We start from the raw sequence: 22,054 nt of genomic DNA on the forward strand, positions 1-22,054 counted from the left end.
TGATATATTAGTGTGAGTGGGCTGGGTGTGCTTCTCTGAGTACTCCTCTGGCAGCACGTGGGCACTCACATCCTGTCTCTGGGTGAGCAGTGCGGTGGCAGGCAGGACAAACCCTCATTCCTATTCTCTGGGCATGGTAGACGACTGAGGGTAGGCTATGTAGGCTTGGGCAGGTTCAGGGCAGATGGCTGGAAGCATAAGAATGCTCCTCTGCTGCTTAGAGGGTTAGGATGGGCTTGGATGGATGTTGGGTCAGGCAGCTGGGGTTCAGGAAAAGTCCCTTGTCACTGGACAGGGTGGGGCTGGGTGGGGGTTAGGTCTAGTGACTGGGAGTGCAGGAATGCTATCCTACCACTTGGCAGGTTAGGGCAGGCTTGGGTGAAGTTTGGGGCAGGTGGCTGGGAGCATGGGAATACTCCCCCACTGCTCAGTGGTGTTCAGGTGGGATTGGGGCAGGTGGCTGGCAGTGCAGAAACATTCCTTCACCACTTGTTAGGTTGGGGCTAGCTTGGGTGGGAGTCAGAGTGGGTGGCTGGGAACAAAGGAATGCTCCCTACTGCTCTGTAGGTCAGAGTTTTCTCAGGTGGGTCAGGTGAGGACTTCTTGCTGATATTCTATGGGTCTATTACTTCATGTTCACTCTGTTTGCTCTTATATTATATTCCTGGATTATATTATATTCACTATGCTGCTCCAATGGTCAGGTGGCAGCATGCTGTTGTTGTTGTTGTTTTGCTGTCGAGTCGGCCCCGACTCATAGCGACCCCTCCTTGGGTTTCCAAGGCAGTATCACTATGGAAGTAGGATTGCCCAACCTTCCTTCCAAGGAGTGGCTGGTGGTCAAGTGCCTTAGGCACTATGCTACCAGAGTTCCTCATAGTGAATATAATATAATCCAGGAATATAATATAAGAGCAAAACAATGAAATAAACCACCTCTGTGGTCAGGAACTGCTGCTGGTGAACCACTGCCTGTGTCTGGCTCCTGGCTCACTCCCTGCTCTGTGGGTACTGGGGTCCTGGGAGCTCTCATTCACCTTCCTGTACTTTCCGTTCTTAGATCTGGTTCGTGTCCTAGTCACCTTACTTCACTCTAGGTATGTCTATACAGTTTCTCTGTCTCCTGTTGGGAATTCTGTGGCATTGCCTTCTTGTGATCCTCACCTGGGATCACTACTGGCTTTGTCTCAAGCCATGCTGTGCCTGGTCATATGGGCCATGCTGTCCCTGGCTCGGTGGCAGGGTGCTTCCACTCCATATCTTTGTTTACAATTTTTGATTAGTTTCTTCTTGTAGTTTGTGTCAGATCTAATTCTTTGCCTTTTCATTTGATGTGCAGCATTCCAAGATTGTCTCTTTCACTTGGTTTTTCAGGTCTTTGCTATAGAGGGATATCGTGGTCTCTGACTAAGTGCCGTCTTGATCTCTGTCCCTGATTACCTCTTTATGAGTGTTGAATTCTTCTTGAGCCTGTACTAATATCTATTTATTTATATTTTGCAGTGTTTCATCCCCTCCCCTCCCACCCCTGGTGACCAATAAAGAAAATTTCCTTCCATGTTTAAACCTTTCCTTGCTATACTAACATCTTACTGGTTCATTTATTAATTAGTGATTTTAAAAAACTATTGACATATGTTAGTTTTATACTTGTACAAGAGTCTTTGTTTTACCTTTTCTTTTTAAATTTCCCTTTAGCACCCTGAAAAAAATTCACGTTTCTAAGGGACCAGCTTAAGTGCTCAATGTTTACTTGTCTATGGTTAGGGTTTTGAAGGAGTTATATATAAATTTGAAAACTTGTGTGCTGTAATTACCTTTCTTCAGTACCCTGAATACCATTTGGAATATTTAGGGGTATGAGCTCTGGTAGCATAGTGCTTAAGGCAGTTGACCGCTAACCAGGAGGATGGCGGTTCAAACCCACCAGCCACTCCTCGGAAGGAAGGTTGGGCAATCTACTTCCTTAGTGATACTGCCGCGGCAACCCAAGGAGGGGTCGCTATGAGTTGGGGCCGACTCCACAGCACACAACAACAACAACAATTATGTCTTTAGTGATTTTACTGCTCTACACTTTTTCTTAGCTCTTTGCTATAAACTTAAAAGTTTCCTTCAGAAGCAGACATTTTATTATTTGTTACCGGCAGATGAAATAGCTTATTCAGTAATTTAAAGTAAAATCCATCAGGCTTGGACTACAATCTAAATTGCTGACCCCAAGAGCTGTCTTCCGCATGAAATAGGTTAACATTTCAGTATTGTTAAATTATAGCTAAACACATTAAAGCTTCCTATTTGAATCCTAGGAACTTGATAACTAAATAGTAGCTGTGACCCTGAAGAGTCAAGGAGGAATCTAGAGGAGGCAGATAGGATAAAAGAATCTTAAGGAAATTAATTGCTACATGGCATCCAACATTATAGCTGGAAAACACAACAGTTTTTCCATTTTTTTTTTTTTAATTGTTAAACCCATACTTGGCAACCCAAATAAATAGAGACGGTGTTAGAAGAGAGATTTCTGGAACTTCTATATTTTATTTAGAGGCCTTGCTTCATTTGGCATTCAGGTCAGACTTCTCAGCATCATTATTTTTCTTGGGCAATGAAAATAAAAAATCAAACTCACTGCCATCAAGGCTGGTCCGATTCATAGAGACACCTCCTTGGATTTCCAAGGTGGGATCACTATGGAAGTAGATTGCTCAATCTTCCTTCCAAGGAGTGGGTGGTGGGTTTGAACCACCAGCCTTCTGGTTAGCAGTCAAATACCTTAGGCACTACGCCACCAGGGCCCCTTGGGCAATGAGAGATTACCTAAATTTTACATGTTGGGAACCAGATTCCTTCAAGCAAGATGTTGAAATAAGAAAGGCATCCTAACACAAATAACTGGGAACAGGAGGAGCAAGAAAGCCATTATGCAAATGCATGGCAAATCAAGGCCTTTTTACAGTGAGAGATTGTAGTAGACTAAATAAAAACCAAAATCCACCAAACCCATTGCTGTGGAGTTGATTCTGACTCATAGTGACCCTGTAGAACAGATTAGGACTGCCCCATAGGGTTTCCAAGGTTGTAATCTTTATGGAAGCAGACTGCCACGTCTTTCTCCCTTGGAGTAGCTGGTGGTTTTAAACTTCAGTGTTCTGGTTAGCAGCTGAGTAATTAACTATTGCACAAACAGGGTTCTGGGATAAATAAAGGCTCCACAGAAAATAACTACGTAGTAATCTTTGGATTACTTTTACATGACAGAAAAGGATTTTACAGATTTGAATAAGATAAGGATCTTGAGATGAGGAGATTATCCTGAATTATTCTGGTAAACCCTAAATGCAACCACAAGTGTCCTTATAAGAGAGAGAGGGAGAGGGAGATTACAGTCAGAAGAGGAGAAGAGACGATAATGTGACCACAAAGGCAGAGATTGGAGTGATGTGGCCCAAAGCCAGTGGATGCTGGCAGCCACTAGAAGTTGGAGAGGAGGCAAGGAACATATTGCCCTCTAGAACCTTCAGTGGGAGTGTAATCTTGCTGACATCTTGATTTTGGCCCAATGATACTGAATTTGGACTTCTAGCTTCTAGAACTGGGAGAGAATAAATTTGTTTTCAGCCACTAAATTTGCGGTAGTTACAGCCAATGTTGGATTACTCAGTAAGTAAGCACAAGTTTACATGTGCTTACTTACTAATCTGTAGTGAACAATTTCACATTTTTTTCCCACATGAAAGGTTCTGCTTCTAAGTATGGCTGTCATCTGTCTCTCCCCAACCTTCCTACAGAATCAAAGCCTCTTTTCAAATTTATGGTACATGAAAGGGACAGAATACCCAGTAAGCAAGGTTAGCAAAGGATTACTTGTGTTTACTTACTAATCTGTATTGAACAATTTCACATGGGTTTCACTTCTTGCTTATTGGAAATCCTCCCCTGGTTTACAGCAGTCATAGGTTAATAATACAGAGATGATGTTGTTAGCTGCTGTCGAGTCAACTCTTACTCTTAGCGATCCTATGTACAACAGAACGAAACACTGCCCAGTCATGCATGCACTATCTTTACAACCCTTGCTATTCCTTAGCCCATCATTGCTGCCTCTGTGTCAATCTCTCTTGTTGAGGGCCTTCCCTTCCTTTGTTGACCCTCCACTTTACCAAGCATGATAGCCTTCTCCAGGGAATGGTCCCTTCTGACAACATGACCAAAGTAGGTCAGATGAAGTATAGCCATTCTCACTTCCAAGGAGCATTTCAGCTGCACTTCTTCCAGCACAGAATTGTTTGTTCATCTGGTAGTTCATGGTAGTTTCAGTCTTCTTTGCAACACCACAACTCAAAAGCATCAGCTCTTCTTGGGTCTTCTTTATTCATTGTCCAGCTTTCACACGCATAGGAGGCGATTGAAAATACCATGGCCTATGTTAGGTGCACCTTAGTCTTCAAAGTGACATCTTTGTTCTTCAGCACTTTAAAGAGATGTCTTGCAGCAGATTTGCCCAGTGCAATATGGCATCTGATTTCTTCATTGCTGCTTTCATGGGTGTTGATTGTAGATCCAAGTGAAATGAAATCTTTGACAACTTCAGACTTTTCTCCATTTATCATGATGCTGCTTGTTGGCCCAGTTGTGAGGATTTTTGTTTTCTTTATGTTGAGGTGTAATCCATACTGCAGCCTGTAGTCTTTAATCTTCATCAGTAAATACTTCAGGTCATCTTCACTTTTAACAAGCAAGGTTGTGTCATCTGCATATCACAGCTTACAAATGGATCTTCCTCCAATCTTGATGCCACATTCTTCTTCATATAGTCCAGCTTCTCAGATTATTTGCTCAGCATACAGGCTCAATAAGTATGGTGAAAGGATACAACCCTGATGCATACCCTTGACCATGTAGTGTCCTGTTCTGTTCTAATGACAGCTTCCTGGTCTATGTACAGGTTCTTCATGAGGACAGTTAGGTGTCCTGGAATTCCCATTCTTCTCAATGTTATCTATAATTTGTTATGATCCACACAGTTGGATGCTTTTGTATAGTCTATAACACACAAGTAAACATCTTTCTGGTATTCTTTGCTTTCAGCCGAGATCCATCTGATATTAGTAATGATATCTCTTGTTCCATGTTCTCTTCTGTATCCAGCTTGCATTTCTGGAAGTTCCCTGTCAATATATTACTGCAACCATTTTGAATTATCTTTAGCAAAAATGTGAAATTGTTCACTATAGATTAGTGAGTAAGCACAAGTAAATACTTGCTTATTTTACTTATTACTTGTGTGTGATTTTAATGATATTGTTCAATAATTTCTATGTCTGTGGGATCACCTTTCTTTGGACTGGGTACAAATATTGATCTCTTACAGTCAATTGGCCAGGTAGCTGTCTTCCAAATTTCTGGGAATAGACAAGGAAGTGTCTTCAGCATGGCATCCATTTATTGAAATATCTCAATGGCTATTCTGTCCTGGAGCCTTGTTTTTTTGCCAGTTCCTTCAATGCAGTTTTAACTTCTTCCTTCAGTACCATTGGTTCCTGATCATATGCCACCTCCTGAAATGGTTAAACATCAACCAGTTCTTTTATGTACCCCCCCCCCCAGTGTCATGTCCGATGCAACTCATAGCAACCCCTCCTTGAGTTTCTGAGGTGGTATCACTATGAAAGTTGATTGCCCAACCTTCCTTCCGAGGGAGCTGCTGGTGGGTTTGAACCGCCAGCCTTCTGGTTAGCAGTCATATGCCTTAGGCACTACACCACCAGTGACTGTGTATACCTTCCATCTTCTTTTGATGCTTCCTGTATCATTCAGTATTTTGCCCATAGAATCCTTCAACATTGCAACTCAAAGCTTGTTTTTTTTTTCTTAAGTTCTTTCAGCTTGGGACATGCCAAGTGTGTTATTCTCTTTTGGTTTTCTAACTCCAATTAGTCATAATAATTGACTTTGTCTTCTCAAGTTGGTCTTTGAAATCTGTTAAGGTCTTTTTTCTTCTCATTTGTTCCATTTGCTTTAGTTACTGTCCATTCAAAAGCAAGTTTCAGAGTCCCTTCCGACATCCATTTTTGGTCTTTTCTTGCTTTCTTGTCTTTTTAATGACCTTTTGCTTTCTTCATGTATGATGTTCTTGATGTTATGGTCACTGGTGTTCAGTGCATCAAATTTATTCAAATTTATTCTTTGGATGGTCTCTAAATTCAGGTGGGATATAATCAGGGTCATATTTTGGCAGAGACAGAGGGGTCTCAAATTTTGCCCATCTGTGTATTCTCATATTCTATTGAATATTATACCTCTTTATGATTGCTTTTAGAGTTCTGAAAACGTCAGGTTTTTGAAGTTGAAACTTTTTCAACTGCATCTCCTCAACAGTAATCTCCTCTCTTAAATGTAATGGTACTGTATAAATTGAAAGCACTGGTAAATAACCAGGAGGCTTGACTTCTGCTCTCAGCTGTGCTACTCACTAGCTTGATATTTCTGGGTAAGTTGCTTAATTGATCTGAGTTTCCATTGAACAATGAGAATAATATTAGTTGCTCTACCTAGTTCATATAACTGTACGGATATAATAATGTAAATACATGTGAATAATAAATGGGTTAAATGTAAGATAATAATGATAATGTGATGGGTCTACAATGTTTAACTATTGTTTATGGTCACCTCTGATATAAATGGTATGATGAACATTCTCACACATAAATTATTTGCCATATTAAAAAAAATTTTGAAAAGTTGAAAGTTCTTCATGCTTCTTGACATGTTGCTCTCTAGAAAGCTTGTACTAATTTATTTTCTCACTAGAACACTCTCATTGAGTGTTCTTTTACTGCACTATTACCTCAGAGACTTTTTTTTTAATACTTGAAATATTTTGTCAACTTGGTGAAAAATATTATTTGTATTTCTTTGATTGGTAGTATTGAACCTTTCCCATATATTTATTGGCCATTTTTACTGTTTTGTGCTCTTTGACCATTTTTTCAAAAGAAGTATTATTGATTTTTGGAAACCCTAGTACTCTTAGGTAATTAACTTTGCTGTGTGTTTTATCTTCACCAGTTTTTAAGTTGTTTACCTTTCACTTTTTTATGATAGCTTTTGATGTGCTAATGTTTAAAATTTGTATGTGATCAAATCTAGTGAATTTTTTTTAATTGTCTGCTTGCCTGCTGCCTTTCTTTCCCTCCCTTCTTTCAGAAAATCATTTCTAACTTGATTGTTTTACCATCATCTAGGTATGTAGATTTGCCCTTAATTATCAGCAAAGCATACTTGAAATCCAGGTTCTTGTCAAAGAACTATCTCAAATTGTTGCCAAACTTTTGTGAAAGTTATGTGTGGAAGAACAATATTCAGAGATGATTGCCTGAGGCTATAGTACAGTTTATTTCTGGAGAGTGATCTGATTATGGCATAAAAACCTTTGCTTTTGACCTGATGATTCCACCTTTCTTAGCTCATACTTTCTCATTTTGTCTTAAGTATATGCAGAGATTGAAGCAGGGGAAACAGAGTCAGGAAATTTGTACCTTTTCTTATCAGTAGCCCCTTCTTCTATGTTATTTGCTCTATGCTTATTGTCCTTGATAAGGGTAATAAATAATCAAATGCTAACTTGGTATAGCATGTGCCTAAATTTTACATGCATTTGCTCAATCTCCACAATAGCCATACGAATAGGAAATATTATTATTGTAATTTACCTGTCAAAAACTGGATGCTTTGAGACATAAAGCAATACACATAGCTTGTGTGTGGAGGAATGGGATGGGAATCCCAACCAAGAACTGACTGGTTCTTGAACTCATTTCTCTCTGTACACATGCATGCCCCCCACTCCCTATTTCCTCCTGGTAATGTGAATTTGTATGTCTATTCTCGCTTGTCATTGATAAGGTAAAGGAGACAAAACAAGAATGGATGAAACAGAATTGCAGCAACCAGAGTATTAAATTGAATAAATACGTTATTAAATATGTAATGTATTGAGAATAGGTTTAGAACTTTCTTTCCTTAAAATTCTCTATAGTACATATAGTATGTGTGTAATATGATCTAATCAAGAGAAGTCACTGTGAGAATTTCAAAGCAACCAAGGGCCGGAGACAGGTGGATTGGTCTTACTTTGGCAGTTGTAATAAATGGTCTATTTTAATAGTCTGTGATTGATGGCAGCCCACTCTGTGGGTGTGTACTACTGAGCTTGGGAGAACTGTACTAGGAATTTGTAGTCTTCTACTAGTATTTGGATGATTAATTATTATCTCTTCTGTTAAATTTAAACAGAGAATTAGATCCATGGGGACGATTCTCTTACATCTTTCTACAAAAACATGGGTCAGTGACAGAAGTCAATTTCCTAGTGTTAATTTTAATTTTTCTTGTATCAATAAATTATATAGAACTTATGGAGTATGGAAGTGGGGTAGGGAAGTATACTATAACTTTTATGGGTGAAAGAGACTAGAGGACAATGGTACCACTTGAGTGCAATGACTATCTTGTCCCCCATCATATCCTTAGTGCCTATATGGTGCTGGGCATAATACTTTTTTGATCAATAAACAGCTTGGTGTGGCTGGGGTAGACCTAGAGTTAAGCAGAGGGTATAGCTTGGAAATAGGCTTACAGACAGGTTTGCGGGTGATTGAAAGTACTCAGTTATTCCATTAGAATTGGCTCTAACAAAGGCTTATTTTGTGATTGTTTGCAGAAAGATTACCACTTTGAATATACTGAATGTGATAGCAGTGGCTCCAGGTGGAGAGTTGCCATTCCGAATTCTGCAGTGGACTGCTCTGGCCTGCCTGACCCTGTGAGAGGCAAAGAATGCAGTATGTTTTAACTTTTCACTGTCTGTTTTCCTGATTAAACCATCACCTCTTCCTATCAGCATCCTAGATATTAATGTTATTGACTACAGGGGACCTTTGCAAAAATGAACATGTAGCATTGATGTCTAGAAGAATAAGTACAACCTTTCTCAACACTTGGTGCCCTTGTGACTGAAGTTCATCACAAGTCATGGGCAGTATTAAGAGAGGTTGTTATTATTTTTAAAATCTAGTTTACTCTTTAGAAGCTCTGGTGGCATAGTGCCTAAGGCATTTGACTGCTAACCAGAAGGCTGGCAGTTCAAACCCACCAGCTACTCTTCAGAAGGAAGATTGAGCAATTTACTTCCATACAGATACCGCATTGGAAACCCAAGGAGGGGTTGCTGTGAGTCAGGACCAACTCAACAGCTCTCTTACTTGAAATCCTGGAGGGCAGAGTAGCAGAATTTATTTTTAATGGATTTCTTTATTTTCCTGAACTGTAGAAATAATAATGTAATTTGCCTTTTCAGTGTAACCTGCAGAGAGATTGTGGAATTGCTCAGTATTGTTACTAACAGTCTGTCTTCTGTCAATTAAGAAAATTGGAAGTGCAAGGTTATGAATTAGAATAGAATTAAATATGTTGTTCATTCCTTTAGTTTAGGTGTGTATCAAGGATATAAGCATCTTATGTGTAGTGAGAGAGACATAGTTGGAGGCCTTTATTTGCTCATTTGACCTCTAGAATAGCAGGACAGTCCCCTGACTCAGGGTTCCTGCATTGAATCTATTGTAGGAGTGGCCTGGAACTCAAAGCTGGAAATAAGACAAGAGTTTATTTTTGGTTGTTTCTGTAATTTTCAAAATGGTATTTCTGGAAGCTTAGTTTTTCAGTTCCATAATTAAAGTACAGTTAAACAAATTATTAAATTGATAATTTCCTCCTCTTCATAGAAAGAACTTGGTTCTCTTATTGTTGTTGTTGTTATTTGCCATCTAGTCAGCCCGACTCATAGCGACCCCTCCTTGGGTTTCCGAGGCAGTATCACTACGGAAGTAGGAATGCCCAATCTTCCTTCCAAGGAGTGGCTGGTGGGTTTGAACCGCCAGCCTTCTGGTTAGCAGTCAAGTGCCTTAGGCACTATGCTACCAGAGCTCCTATTTCTCTTATAGGCTGGAGGAATTTTAGCATAGATGGTGGGTTTACTGATAAAAAGGAGACAAGTCTTACAAGGAAAGTTAGGGAAGAAAACTCTTATTACTTGGTGAATGATATTAAATGAACAGAGAGTACCTGATACTCCCCGTAGCCAAGTAAGAAGTTCAGTCTAATAAGAAGAGTCTACGAGGACAATGGGGTCATTATAAAAAAGGGTGATGTGAGACTGAGATGCATATAACCACCTTGGAGTATCACAGAGAGGATCAGCTCTTGGTGAGGAAGGATGTGGTTTAAAGGGAAATAGAGCCTGTGTAATACTTAGGTAAGTAGTTACAGTAAATTTACTTCAGCTGCTTTCCTAGAAAATCTGGATCATTTACCTGCACTTACTTTTTACTCATGGGCTAGTCTTTTCTGTTTAAAGTTCTTGTAGATAACCCTTTTTAGGTGGATTACCTAACCATTATGAATAATATCGCATTATCTAGATGGTAAGGAGTCCTGGTAGCACAATGGTTAAGTCCTCACTTGCTAACCAAAGGGTCAGCAGTTTGAGCCTTCCAACAGCTCCACAGGAAACAAGACCTGGTGTGGAGCCCAAGGCATTTGACTGGTAACCAGAAGGCTGACATTCATACCCACCAGTCACTCCTCAGAAGGAAGGTTGGGCAATCTGCTTCTGTAGTGACACTGCCTCGGAAACCCAAGAAGGGGTCGCTATGAGTTGCATCTGACTCAGGGGCAGTGAGTTTGGTTTTTGGAGTTGGATCTTCTCTTAAAAAGATTGTAGTCTAGAAACCTGATGGGGGCAGTTCTACTCTGTTTTACAGGGTTGCTATGAGTTGGAATCAGCTTGAGGGCACACAACAAACTAGTTGGTGTACTGGAACCAGTTAGTGCTGGCTCTCAGAGCTAATCATTAGTACATTGTTCCTAGAAATGTACTGTGGTGGGTGAAATGTACTATGGAAATTGGCAAACCCTACAAATTAGGTACCTCCTTTCCCCCTGGGAGCTGGTTGTTAAACATTCACTAGTGTGCCACTGATTAAATTTATTGGCCAAGTGTTCAAAAATATGTTATAAAATTGATGTCTTAATGGGAATCATTTCTATTTGTATGCTACAAGAGACATAATTTTTTTCTCATTATTTACTATAATCTTCTACAGATAATATTTTAATCTGACAATTCAACAGGAACTCTGCTAAAAACTCTAATAATCAAGTCATTCTTACTATAAAAAAATAGCACTGCTTAGTCTGGTTTTATGTGGTGGCTAAAACATGAATTGATAAGTATTCATACATAATATACTTATGTCTGCTCTGGATGTCATTAGTCTGGTGTTAGATATGTAACTTTTGTTTGTATGGTGTAATGCAAGTTATCTTAGAACTGAAAAATAATAAGATCGAAGTAATTTAGAAGCATAGTTAATTTACAAGATTAATATTGGTGCTTAATACACTAACAATTATTAGCATTTGTTTAGAGGCAGTTGTGGTAATAATTGAATATGTATTCAGTAGCTTAGGCATTCCACTGGCAGAGATGTCATTTTGAGGACTACAGTGTACCTGACCCAAGCTATGATATTTTCAATTACCTCATATGCATGTGGAAGCTGAAGAATGAATAAGGAAGACCAAAGAAGAATTGACTCATTTGAATTGTGTTGGTGATGAATATTGAATATACTGTGGACTACAAGAAAATTGAAAAAAATCAGTCTTGGAAGTACACCCAGAGAGTTCCTTGGAAGCAAAGATGGCCAGACTTTGTTTCACTTAGTTTGGACATATTATTAAGTGGGACCATTTTTCCTGGAGAAGGACATCATGCTTGGTAAAGTAGAGGGTCAGTGAAAAGAGGAAGACTATCACTAAGATGCACTGACATAGTGGTTCTCGACAATGGGCTCAAACATACCTACTATTGTGAGGATGACAAAGGAACGAACAGTGTTTTGTTCTGAAATACAGAGGGTTGCTATAAGTTGAACTGACTCAGAGGCACCTACTTTCCCTGAATCCTAATATTTCTAAATTAAGTAAACACGAGAATTTGGGTGCCATTAAAATTGTTATAGATTCTTCAAAACACTATCAGGTAGCTCTTTCTCTTGTTTCTCATAAAGAAGCAATAAAGGAGGTCCTTCCTTGAAAGGAAGACTGGGCAATGTACTTCCATAGAGATACCACCTCAGAAACCCAATGACCCAATGAGGGGTCACTATAAGTTGAATTGACTCCATGGCAGTGAGTTTGGTTTGAGTTTTTTTTCTTTGTTGTTGTTGTTATGTGTTGTTGAGTCAGACCTGACTCATAGCGACCCCTGCTTGGGTTTCCGAGGCAGTTATCACTACAGAAGTAGATTACCCAACCATCCTACTGAGGAGTGGCTGGTGGGTTTGAACTGCCTGTCTTCTGGTTAGCAGTCAAGTGCCATAGGCACTTTGTTGTTGTTGTTATGTGCCATTGAGTCAGACCTGATTCACAGCGACCCCTCCTTGGGTTTCTGAGGCAGTATCATTAAGGAAGTAGATTGCTCCATCTTCCTTCCGAGGAGTAGGCACTTTAGGAATGGAAATACAGGAATGTTTATGTAGCATTGTAAATTTTTAAAAGAAAATCGATGAGTAATATATATATTTATTTACATTAAAAAATCTGACTGCAAGACTCCCCTGAGCAAAGTTAATGAGAAGTCCAATACCTGTTTTTGTTGTGTTAGAACCCTGAGGTGTATGTGAGCCTGAAGCTTACCCAACTCAGAAAATGGGATGAGGAGGACTCTGGTTATCAACTGACACTTATCCTCATTGTCTTCCTGCCCCCTGTGCTGTGGAGAGCCTATCAGTCTCTTGAGCAATGCTGTTCAAGGCAAGTCATTGAGGGAACTCTCAAATTTCTCCACATCTCCACTAACAAGGTGGGACTCAAGATTCATCCCGCCATAATCCTGCCTCATCAGTGCAACAGACAACTCACCCCAGTGAGTTTCAGTGATTAAATAACCACAGGCATGTTGTTGTTGTTGTTGTTATGTGCCGTCGAGTCAGCCCTGACTCATAGCGACCCCTCCTTGGGTTTCCGAGGCAGTATCACTACGGAAGTAGGATTGCCCAACCTTCCTTCCGAAGAGTGGCTGGTGGGTTTGAACCGCCAGCCTTCTGGTTAGCAGTCAAGTGCCTTAGCCACTATGCTACCAGAGCTCCCTGAGGCTAGGATTTACAATATATCACAAAATGAAGGACTATGGCTAGAAGGGCCATATTAGACAATTGACTGCACTGTAATATGCATTTGAAACCTGGACAGTGTTCAAGAAGGACTAAAGAAGAGTTGATGCATATGACGTATGGTATTGTTGAAGAATACCATACCTACTATTATGAGGATGTATCATGGATTGCCAGAAGAACAAACAAATCTGTCTTGGAAGAGTATAGCCAGAATGCTCCTTAAAAGCACGGGTGAGGAGACTTCCTCTCTCATACTTTGGCCATGTGATCATAAGGGAGCAGTCTCTGGAGAAGGACATCATGCTTGGTGAATGAGAGCATAGGGAAAAAAAGAGGAAGACCTTCAACGAGATGGACTTCCAGAGTGGCTGCAGCTGTGGGTGAAAGCATAGCAGTGATTGTGAGGATGTTGCAAGACATTGTTTCATTCTGTTGTAGTTGGGGTCTCTCTGAGTTGCAACTGACTCAATGGCACCTAACTATAACAACAACACCTTGACTGCATGTTTGATCAATTTCAGACTTCAGAAGTTAGTAAAAATCTTCAATATCATCATCTTTGGCTTTAGTGGTTGGTATAAATTTGAATAGTAGTTGTATTAACTGGTCTTCCTTGTAAGGGTCTGGTTATTATCCTATCACTGACAGCATTGTACTTAAGGATAGATCTTTAAGTGTTCTTTTTGGCCATGAATGTGATGCCGTTCTTGTTCAATTTGTCATTCCCTGTATAGTAGACCGTGTGATTGTCTGATTCAGAATGGCCAATACCAGTTCACTTTAGCTCACTAATGTCTAGAATATCAATCTTTATGTGTTCCATTTCATTTTTGATACCTTCTAGTATATATAATTTCATACTTACATTCTATGTTCTGATTATGTTCACAGATGTTTCTTCTCGTTTTGAGTCATGTCACATCAACAAATGAAGATCTTGAAAACTTCCCTCCATGCACATCATTAAGGTTGACTCTACTTTGAGGAGAAAGCTCTTCCTTGGTCGTATTTTGAGTGCCTTCCAAGCTGAGGGCTCATCTTCTATCACTATATCAGACAGTGTTTCACTGCTATTCATAAGGTTTTCAGTGATTAAATTTTTCAGAAGTAGACCACTATGTCCTTCTTCCTAGTCTTTCTTAGTCTGGGAGCTCTGCTGAAACCCGTCTACCATGGTGACCCTGCTAGTACTTGAAATACCAGTGGCATAGCTCCCAGTGATGCAGCAACACTCAAGCCACCACACTATGACACATTGATAGATGAAGTGATGGATGTTCAGACTAGGTAGAAAGAAGACTCAAATATAAGATTTTTTTTGTCTTTTCTCCTTTTTTTCTCTCTGACTTTGTTACACTCCACATTTAATGGACTTTAATAAGTAAGGAGAGCAAATTATGACAATTTGAATCAACAACTTTTGATTCCTATTTAGAAGTGAGAAAAGAAGAAGTCTTATGGAAAGAGAATTGATTTTGAATTTCTGGTTGGAGCTTTTAGAAATCCTTTTCCTTAGATGATAGCTCTCTCAAGTGTAGGCTTTTTTCTCCCTAGGACTGAATAAATAGTCTGTTACAGTTGTGGTGAGAGTTTGTATTGGTATAACAGCAAGTACTAATGGAAAAAAGGTCTAATCAAATACATTGGCATGGAATGACAGTTGCACATTATGCTGAAAATCTTCTTATGGACTATTAATTTCTAGAAACGCTTCAAACAAAAAAACATGGGTTTTTTGTGGTGAAACACCATAAAGTTTGAAAAATATTGAATGCTGTGTCTCCCTCACAGCGGGTGTAGTACTTATTTGTACATTGATGTCGCTGAGAAACTTAATAAGCCTAATGTTTATAGAGCATTTACTGCATACTAAAAGTGCTGTGTAACATTTTGTTTTTACCCAGAGTTTCCCAGATGTATTTGATTATAGGACTATTTTATCTAACATGCATTGGTTTTCCATAGCTAATTTTCTTAAGGACATTATTTTTGGAAAACACAGATTCATACACACATGCCTGACTAACTTAATAATTTTTTTTTAATGTTATTGTTGTTAGGTGCTGTTGAGTTGGTTTCGACTCATAGTGACCCTATGTACAACAGAATGAAACACTGCCTGGTCCTACCCCATCCTCACAATCTACCACTTGTCTGTCAGTTTGTCATACTGTTGTGGCTTGCCTGTTGTTGTGATGTTGGGAGCTATGCCACCAGTATTTCAAATACCAGCAGGGTCACCTGTGGTGGACTGGTTTCAGTGGAGCTTCCAGACTAAGACAGACTAGGAAGAAGGAAGAGGTAGTCTACTTCTGCAAAGGTTGACCACTGAAAACCTTATGGTGTGACTTCCATGATTATTTAATTAATTTCCTACAATTCTTTGTTCTACAAGGTTTAATCACAGCATTATTATATTGGTGTCCAGTTGAAGACCTCTCTCAGTCAGGGATAAATTGCAGCACACCTCTGAGATGCTCCACTTCCGCCATTGACTTGTATGTTCTTGGGCAAAATATCTATTCCACAGCTATTTATTGAACATTAATTAATTCACTGAACAGCTATTTATTATTTCCTACATGCTTGAGAATAAGGATCTAAAAATAAATGAAAAAGATCCATGCGTCCCAGGACCTTTTATTCTAACAAGGGAGAACATGGGTAAATAAATGAATTGCAGGGTAAAGGGTGAAGTGCTTGATAAATGTTCAAACCTAGACTGGTCTTGCCAAGGAGACAGGGATTAATTCTGCTCTAATGAGTCAAAAGCACCTCACAAAGAAGCAGATGCAAGTTTAGCTTTCAGACCCATCAATAACCAAATGAATAACCTTGGAAAATTACCTGAGTTCTGACAGGTTTATGTGCAAAGTTGTGTCATGATTTAGGTTTGAGGCAAGGATTAAATTACCTACTTTATGAGCCATATGTGTTAATTCTCTGAGGATTTCGGGTAAATCCTGAAAAAACAAGTTCTTTGATGATGCTAAGTGACATAATCAAATACACATACGGAACATGGGAGAAGGTGCGGAAAAGGAGCAGCACTGAGTTTTCGTGGGTGCTCTACAAAATCTGAATGACTGGCTCTTAGGGAATATGTCAGAGTGACCAGAGAGTCTGGCAAATCTCATGGGCTTCTTTATGTCATAACAAGGATACTTGACTTTGACCTGGATAGAGCCATTCATGGATGGTTGAGGAGGTTAAATGAAGTGATATGTATACATGTCTGGAATTGTAATTACATAATATTATAATCTAATAATCATAATAAAATAATATTAATAGAAAATATTTACTTACATGCCAGGCACAATTATAAATCTGTTACACATATTAACTCATATTCATTTAGTCATCACAACCAGTATGTGAAGTAGATACTTTTATTACCCCCCCCCACACCCACTTATTTAATAGATGGGGAAGCTAAACATAGACATTACCCAAGGTCAAAGGCAGAACCAGGATTTGTAACCAGGCAATTTAACTCCTGGGTCCATGTTTTTTTAAAAAAATAAAACCTTGTTGCCATGGAGTTGATTCTGACTCCTGGTGACCCCATGTGTGTCAGAATAGAACTGTGCTCCGTAGGATTTTTAATGATTGATTTTTCAGAAGTAGACCACTGGGCCTTTCATTGTCATGTTCTTCACTTCTAGAGTGCACTGCCACTTTGGAACAGACTACAGTATAGGCTCAAAAAGTGTTAGTTCCCTTTTTGGGACATCTGTTCTCCCCTAACTCTTAACTAACAATTGATTGAAATCCTACGGAATTTGGCATCCTGGGTAAGTAAATGGAGTTTTTAAAAGACAGCATTTAAAGGGTTGGCGATATTGCTTTGTATGTTTTTTTAATTGATCAATGCTCTGTTTGTAGATTTTATTCTTATTTGTATATATTTTTCTGAAAGATAAGAGAATAACACTTAGAATTTCAAGGCTATTTGGAGTTATTGCTTCATACACAGTATGAAGTTGGTTAGCTGCTGTTTTCTCCCCCTGTGCCTAGAATATTGTAAATGCTTCATACATACACTGTGATTTCATTATTTAACAGATTTGTTGTTGTTGTTATGTGCCGTCAAGTTGGACCCAACTCATAGCAACTCTTCCTTGGGTTTCTAAGGCAGTATCACTAAGGAAGTAGATTGCCCCATCTTTCTTCCAAGGAGTGGCTTGTGGGTTTGAACTGCCAATTTAACAGATAGTAGAAAAAAAAAAAAACACTCCTTTTTCAACTATTGAAGTTTTTGTTCAGAAAAAATTCATTCTTTGTAAACATCTTGAGGGCTAGAACCTCTTTATAATCTTCTCAGGGTTCCTAAGAAAGCTCTCAACACTGGAATATTTGATTGAATAAATTTGGTGACTGACGTCAGTGTTTCCGCTCTGTGGGTGAATCTGAGATCTAATCAGATTTGTAAGCATTTATCCTGTATATAGAAGGGCATGAGCATTTTATCCTCATTAGGCTAAGTTTGGAATATTGATGCACTGAGTTCCGGATGGACAGAGTGTTAAAATAGAATCTACTTAGCAATGCATAAGAGGTCACTGAAAGCAAGGAATGAATGAGATTATTAAGGGGTGAGTTAAAAACTGTCAATAACAGCTCACAGTTTGGCTTTAGATTTATTGCAGTGTTTGATGGGAGCTGTGGCTGTGGGAGATTCTCTGAAAAAAAGTGCTTTATAAGATGAAAGAACTCAGCCCTTAGAGCTGCAGTATCAATGTTAGAGGGGCCATCTGGAAATAGAAGGTGACTAAGGAACAGGAAAAGTTCAGTAGGATAAGAATCAAAGTGTTAGGGAATAATTGGAAGTTGAGAAAACCGATTTCATGGATATGTTGTTCTGTCTTCTTCCGTAACATCAGCTACTCTGTATATTTTCCTTCCCTTGACCTTGGCTATTGTCTTTTTTCTGTAAACCTTGTGTCATTGGGCCAGATTAATGGGATTTATCCATTCTCCTACTAAATGCTGAAGTCAGCAAACCCCAATAAAGTATTTTTGTATGGTTTTCTAAAAGATGAAAATTGCCATCGTGGTTAAGAGCTGGAAACTTGATCTAGGTTCTACTTATGTTATGTTATCTGTGATGTTACAGGATCAGTTTTCTTGCCAGGAGTTGGGTGGTGGTGGTGTTTTTTATTACAATTTTTTTTGTTTGTTTGTTTTGGTAACTTTTGGCTGATCAGTCTTCTCTGAGAAGTGCTGTGTCGATATTCACTTTACCTGATAGGGATATGTGAGGACCCATTGGGAAGGATATTAAATTAAATATGAAAATTAGTTTTCAGAGATGCAGAGGCAACACTTTCAATAAATATTATTTTCAGTAAACACTGAATTAGAAAACATTAGGAGGAGGTAGTTTGTTTTAATGTACTTTTTTTTTTCTCTGTTCTTGCTTTCTTTTCTGTAAAATACATAAAAATTAATTTATGTCTTGTCAGTAAAAAGCTCACAAAAGAGAACTTAAAAATTGCACCTTCTTGGTCTACAATTTAATTCCCAGATCTTAATGAAAAATTAAAAATTTTTATTGATAGGATGAGGCTTTAAAAATTCAGTTCTAATAATTTTATAGTACCATTTCAGAATTTACAAAGCAATCTGTATTTGTTACTTCATATAAACAAACCAAAACCAAACCTGTTGGCATCAAGTCAATTCCAACTCATAACGGCCCTTTGGAGGGAGCAGAACCATTTCACAGGGTTTCCAAGGCTTTCTTTATGGAAGCAGACTGCCATATCTTTCTGCTGCGGAGCAGCTGGTGTGTTCCATCCGCTGACCCTTTGGTTAGCGTGTAAGCGTTTGGCCACTGCACCACCAGGGCTCCTTTTACTTCATATGATTGTTTCAAAAACAAGCAAGGAAGTCTGGATAATGTTACCACATGGCTAGGGAGTGCTGTTGGAATTAACTCATGTCATTTGATTTTAGTTAAGAGTTCTTTTATAGGACTATTCTTCTTCATTTCAAATAAAACAAAGCAAACTAAACTCACTGCTGTCAAGTCAGATCCAACTCATAGTGACCCTTCTTGGGTTTCTGAGGCGATATCACTAAAGTAGATTGGCCAATCTTCCTTCCAAGGAGTGGCTGCTGGGTTTGAACTGCAGTCAAATGCCTTAGGAACTATGCCACCAGAGTGCCCTCATTTCAAATAAGGACAGTGAATTTTTCTCAGCTTAATCCTAGTAAAATCTGCTGGCACATGGTATTGCAGGGAGTCCATTAGATAGAGTCCTGGGTCCTAGTTGCCACTAGTGACTTTTGGAACATTGAGCTAAGTTGACCAAGGACACACAGATGCTGAAATTTGGGACCTGATTGGGGACCAGATACCCTGAAAAGCCCCTTACAATTATTCTGAACATTTTAAGAGTTATCATTATATATCACAGATTTATTTATTCTGTGATCAAATCATGTGTCAGAATACATTTGTCATACCCTGTAACCTGTAAATTATAGTGGGGTCTTAATACATCTTCTTAATGATCTTCGATATTTACTCCTGATTAAGAATATTACAGTGTCTGCCACTGTGGACAGAGTGTTGCTTTCCGTTATCCTCTTCCCGCCTTAAGTCGAGCATGGCAGGCAGGCATTGTTCTTACAGCCAGTCTTCATTGCTGCATTGTGTATTTTGACAAGAAAAATAACCTTTATGATAAATAAATAAATAAATCTTCCCAATAAACAGGGACAAAAATTCCCTTCAGCCAGTAAAGGGGTGGTGGTGGTGGTGGGGGACTGGCTTAATGTGAATCAGAGAATATCACTAGGAAACAGCCTGTTTTAATGGAAGGTTTTGTGTTCCTCCTGTTTCTCACTTTCATTTTCATGAAATGAGACATAGCAATGAATTTTTTCTTCCTTCCTTAAGAATGTAACAATTAAGTTATAAAGACAGTTTAAAGTTTTCTCTTCATCACTGGCTCTGAGGGAGGAAGAAGAGCTGAGATTTGCTGGGCTCAGTGTACCGTGTAGTTTCTCTTGAATGCCATTTCTCGTTTTCTTTTTGTTTTCTGTGAGATCTGCCTACATTTAAAGTTTTAATTATCTCATAATGATAATTGATTGGCTAAATGAGTGAGAAAAGTAAAATTATCTTTTTTGAGGCCCCAAGCTATGTATTCTTTTCTCTGTTTTGTACTGCCCATAACGGCAGTGAGTAAGAGTTGCAAAGGTATCTTTCTTATGTAGTCAATAATACGATGTCTATAGCTTTAACCTTATTTTATTTATATTGTTTAAATGAAGCTACCAAGTTGAAGAAAAATAAACATTGGCTCTTGATTCTGGAATTGATTTAATCAGTGATTGTCATTAATATATATAATTATTTTATATTTAACTATTAACTTGGGATAACAAGTAAGATAGATTCTACAACGAATTTAACTTTAGCGATATGTAAATTTGACCTATCTTGAGGAACTTAAGTCTCAAATTAGACTAAGAGTTCCATGAAGAATAGACTGTTTTTATCTTATTGTCCAAAATGTTCTTGGTGTCTAGTGTTTGCCTACTATATGGTAGGAACCCAAGAAATATTTGTTTAATGAGTCATGAATATAGATGTTTCCAATACCTAGTTCCTAGGTATTTATCTGTAGGAGGACTGTGTAGGATCATTATATCATTAACATCTCATTAAAGAAGTAAAATTAAAATTCTTTCATTACTACTTATTGCTTACTGTTTAGAAAAGAAAATTTAATAATAAATAACTTTGAATAAAAATAGAAAAAAATGAATGAATTATTAATAAATATAATTGATTGCCATAATCTTTCAATGAATAATCTCTGGAGGGAGATAAAGCAAACCGTAGAGACCCTTGTGGTAAAAAGATTAAAAATAGATATGTTTTATTGGTAAATACAAATCTTAGATGATAATATATAAATAATTCAATTCAGTATCCATTTATTTGGTACTTTGTGCTGGCATGATCATAATAATTCCTAGAATTTTCATATCACTTTTTACTGAAGCGTGGTTTTGATCTCCTGTTTGATCACCACAAGCAGTCCTTTAAGGCAGAGGGGAAGGTGTTCCTTTTAGAATGTGAATGAACAGAGACAGGGAGGAGTGCTTTAGTTTTTTAGTGTTGCTGTAACAGAAACACTGTTAAAGTGCATGGGAACAATGAATAGAAATTTATTTTCTTACAATTTTGGAGGCAGGAAGTCCAGATTCACGGTGCCAGCTTTAGGAGAAGGCTCTCCGTCCACTCTGTGGGAAAATCTTCTGTGAAAAATGCTTCAGCTCCTCTTGCATTGTTCTCTTTGTCCCTTGAAGATCTCCACATGGCAGCTGTGTATTTTCCCTGTTTGTGCTTACTTGCTTCTGGGTCTAATACGCTTCTTTTATATATCAAAATTAATTGACTTAAGACATGCCCTATAGTGATATGGCCTCATTAACATGAGAAAGAAAATTCTGTACCAAATGGATTATATCCATAGGCCTAGGAGTTAAGATTTACCACACATATTTTGAGGGGACACCATTTGATCCATACCAGGGACTAACCCAAGCCATTAGTGACAGACTAATCTAAATGTTCTTTTCCATATCTAAGTCTTTATATCTGTATATTTGAACATTGCAGATTTCATACCTCCAAAAATAGGTATCATAAAAGAAGAGGCATAGAACTAGGCTAAAGAACAGTGATTGTACCATATGACCTCTGGGGTGCTTAGGTAAAATATTTTGAAATACCAGACTATGCCACCGTTGACTAGTGTTACCTAAGAGTTTAAAAAAAAAAAAAA

General features: G+C 38.4%; 1 protein-coding gene across 1 annotated transcript in view; it reads left to right on the forward strand.

Moving 5' to 3' along the window:
• The window catches only part of ELAPOR2 (endosome-lysosome associated apoptosis and autophagy regulator family member 2), a 206,033-nt gene that overhangs the window by 88,858 nt on the left and 95,121 nt on the right, over positions 1–22,054 (forward strand). The window contains exon 2 of the mRNA XM_007956629.2: positions 8,729–8,849. Coding sequence (XP_007954820.2) covers positions 8,729–8,849 — 121 coding nt within the window. The remainder of the gene's footprint in view (positions 1–8,728; positions 8,850–22,054) is intronic.

The sequence above is a fragment of the Orycteropus afer genome, unplaced genomic scaffold (assembly GCF_000298275.1).
Source record: "Orycteropus afer afer isolate SDZICR_OR568_19922 unplaced genomic scaffold, OryAfe1.0 scaffold00644, whole genome shotgun sequence".
Taxonomy (NCBI): Eukaryota; Metazoa; Chordata; class Mammalia; order Tubulidentata; family Orycteropodidae; genus Orycteropus; species Orycteropus afer.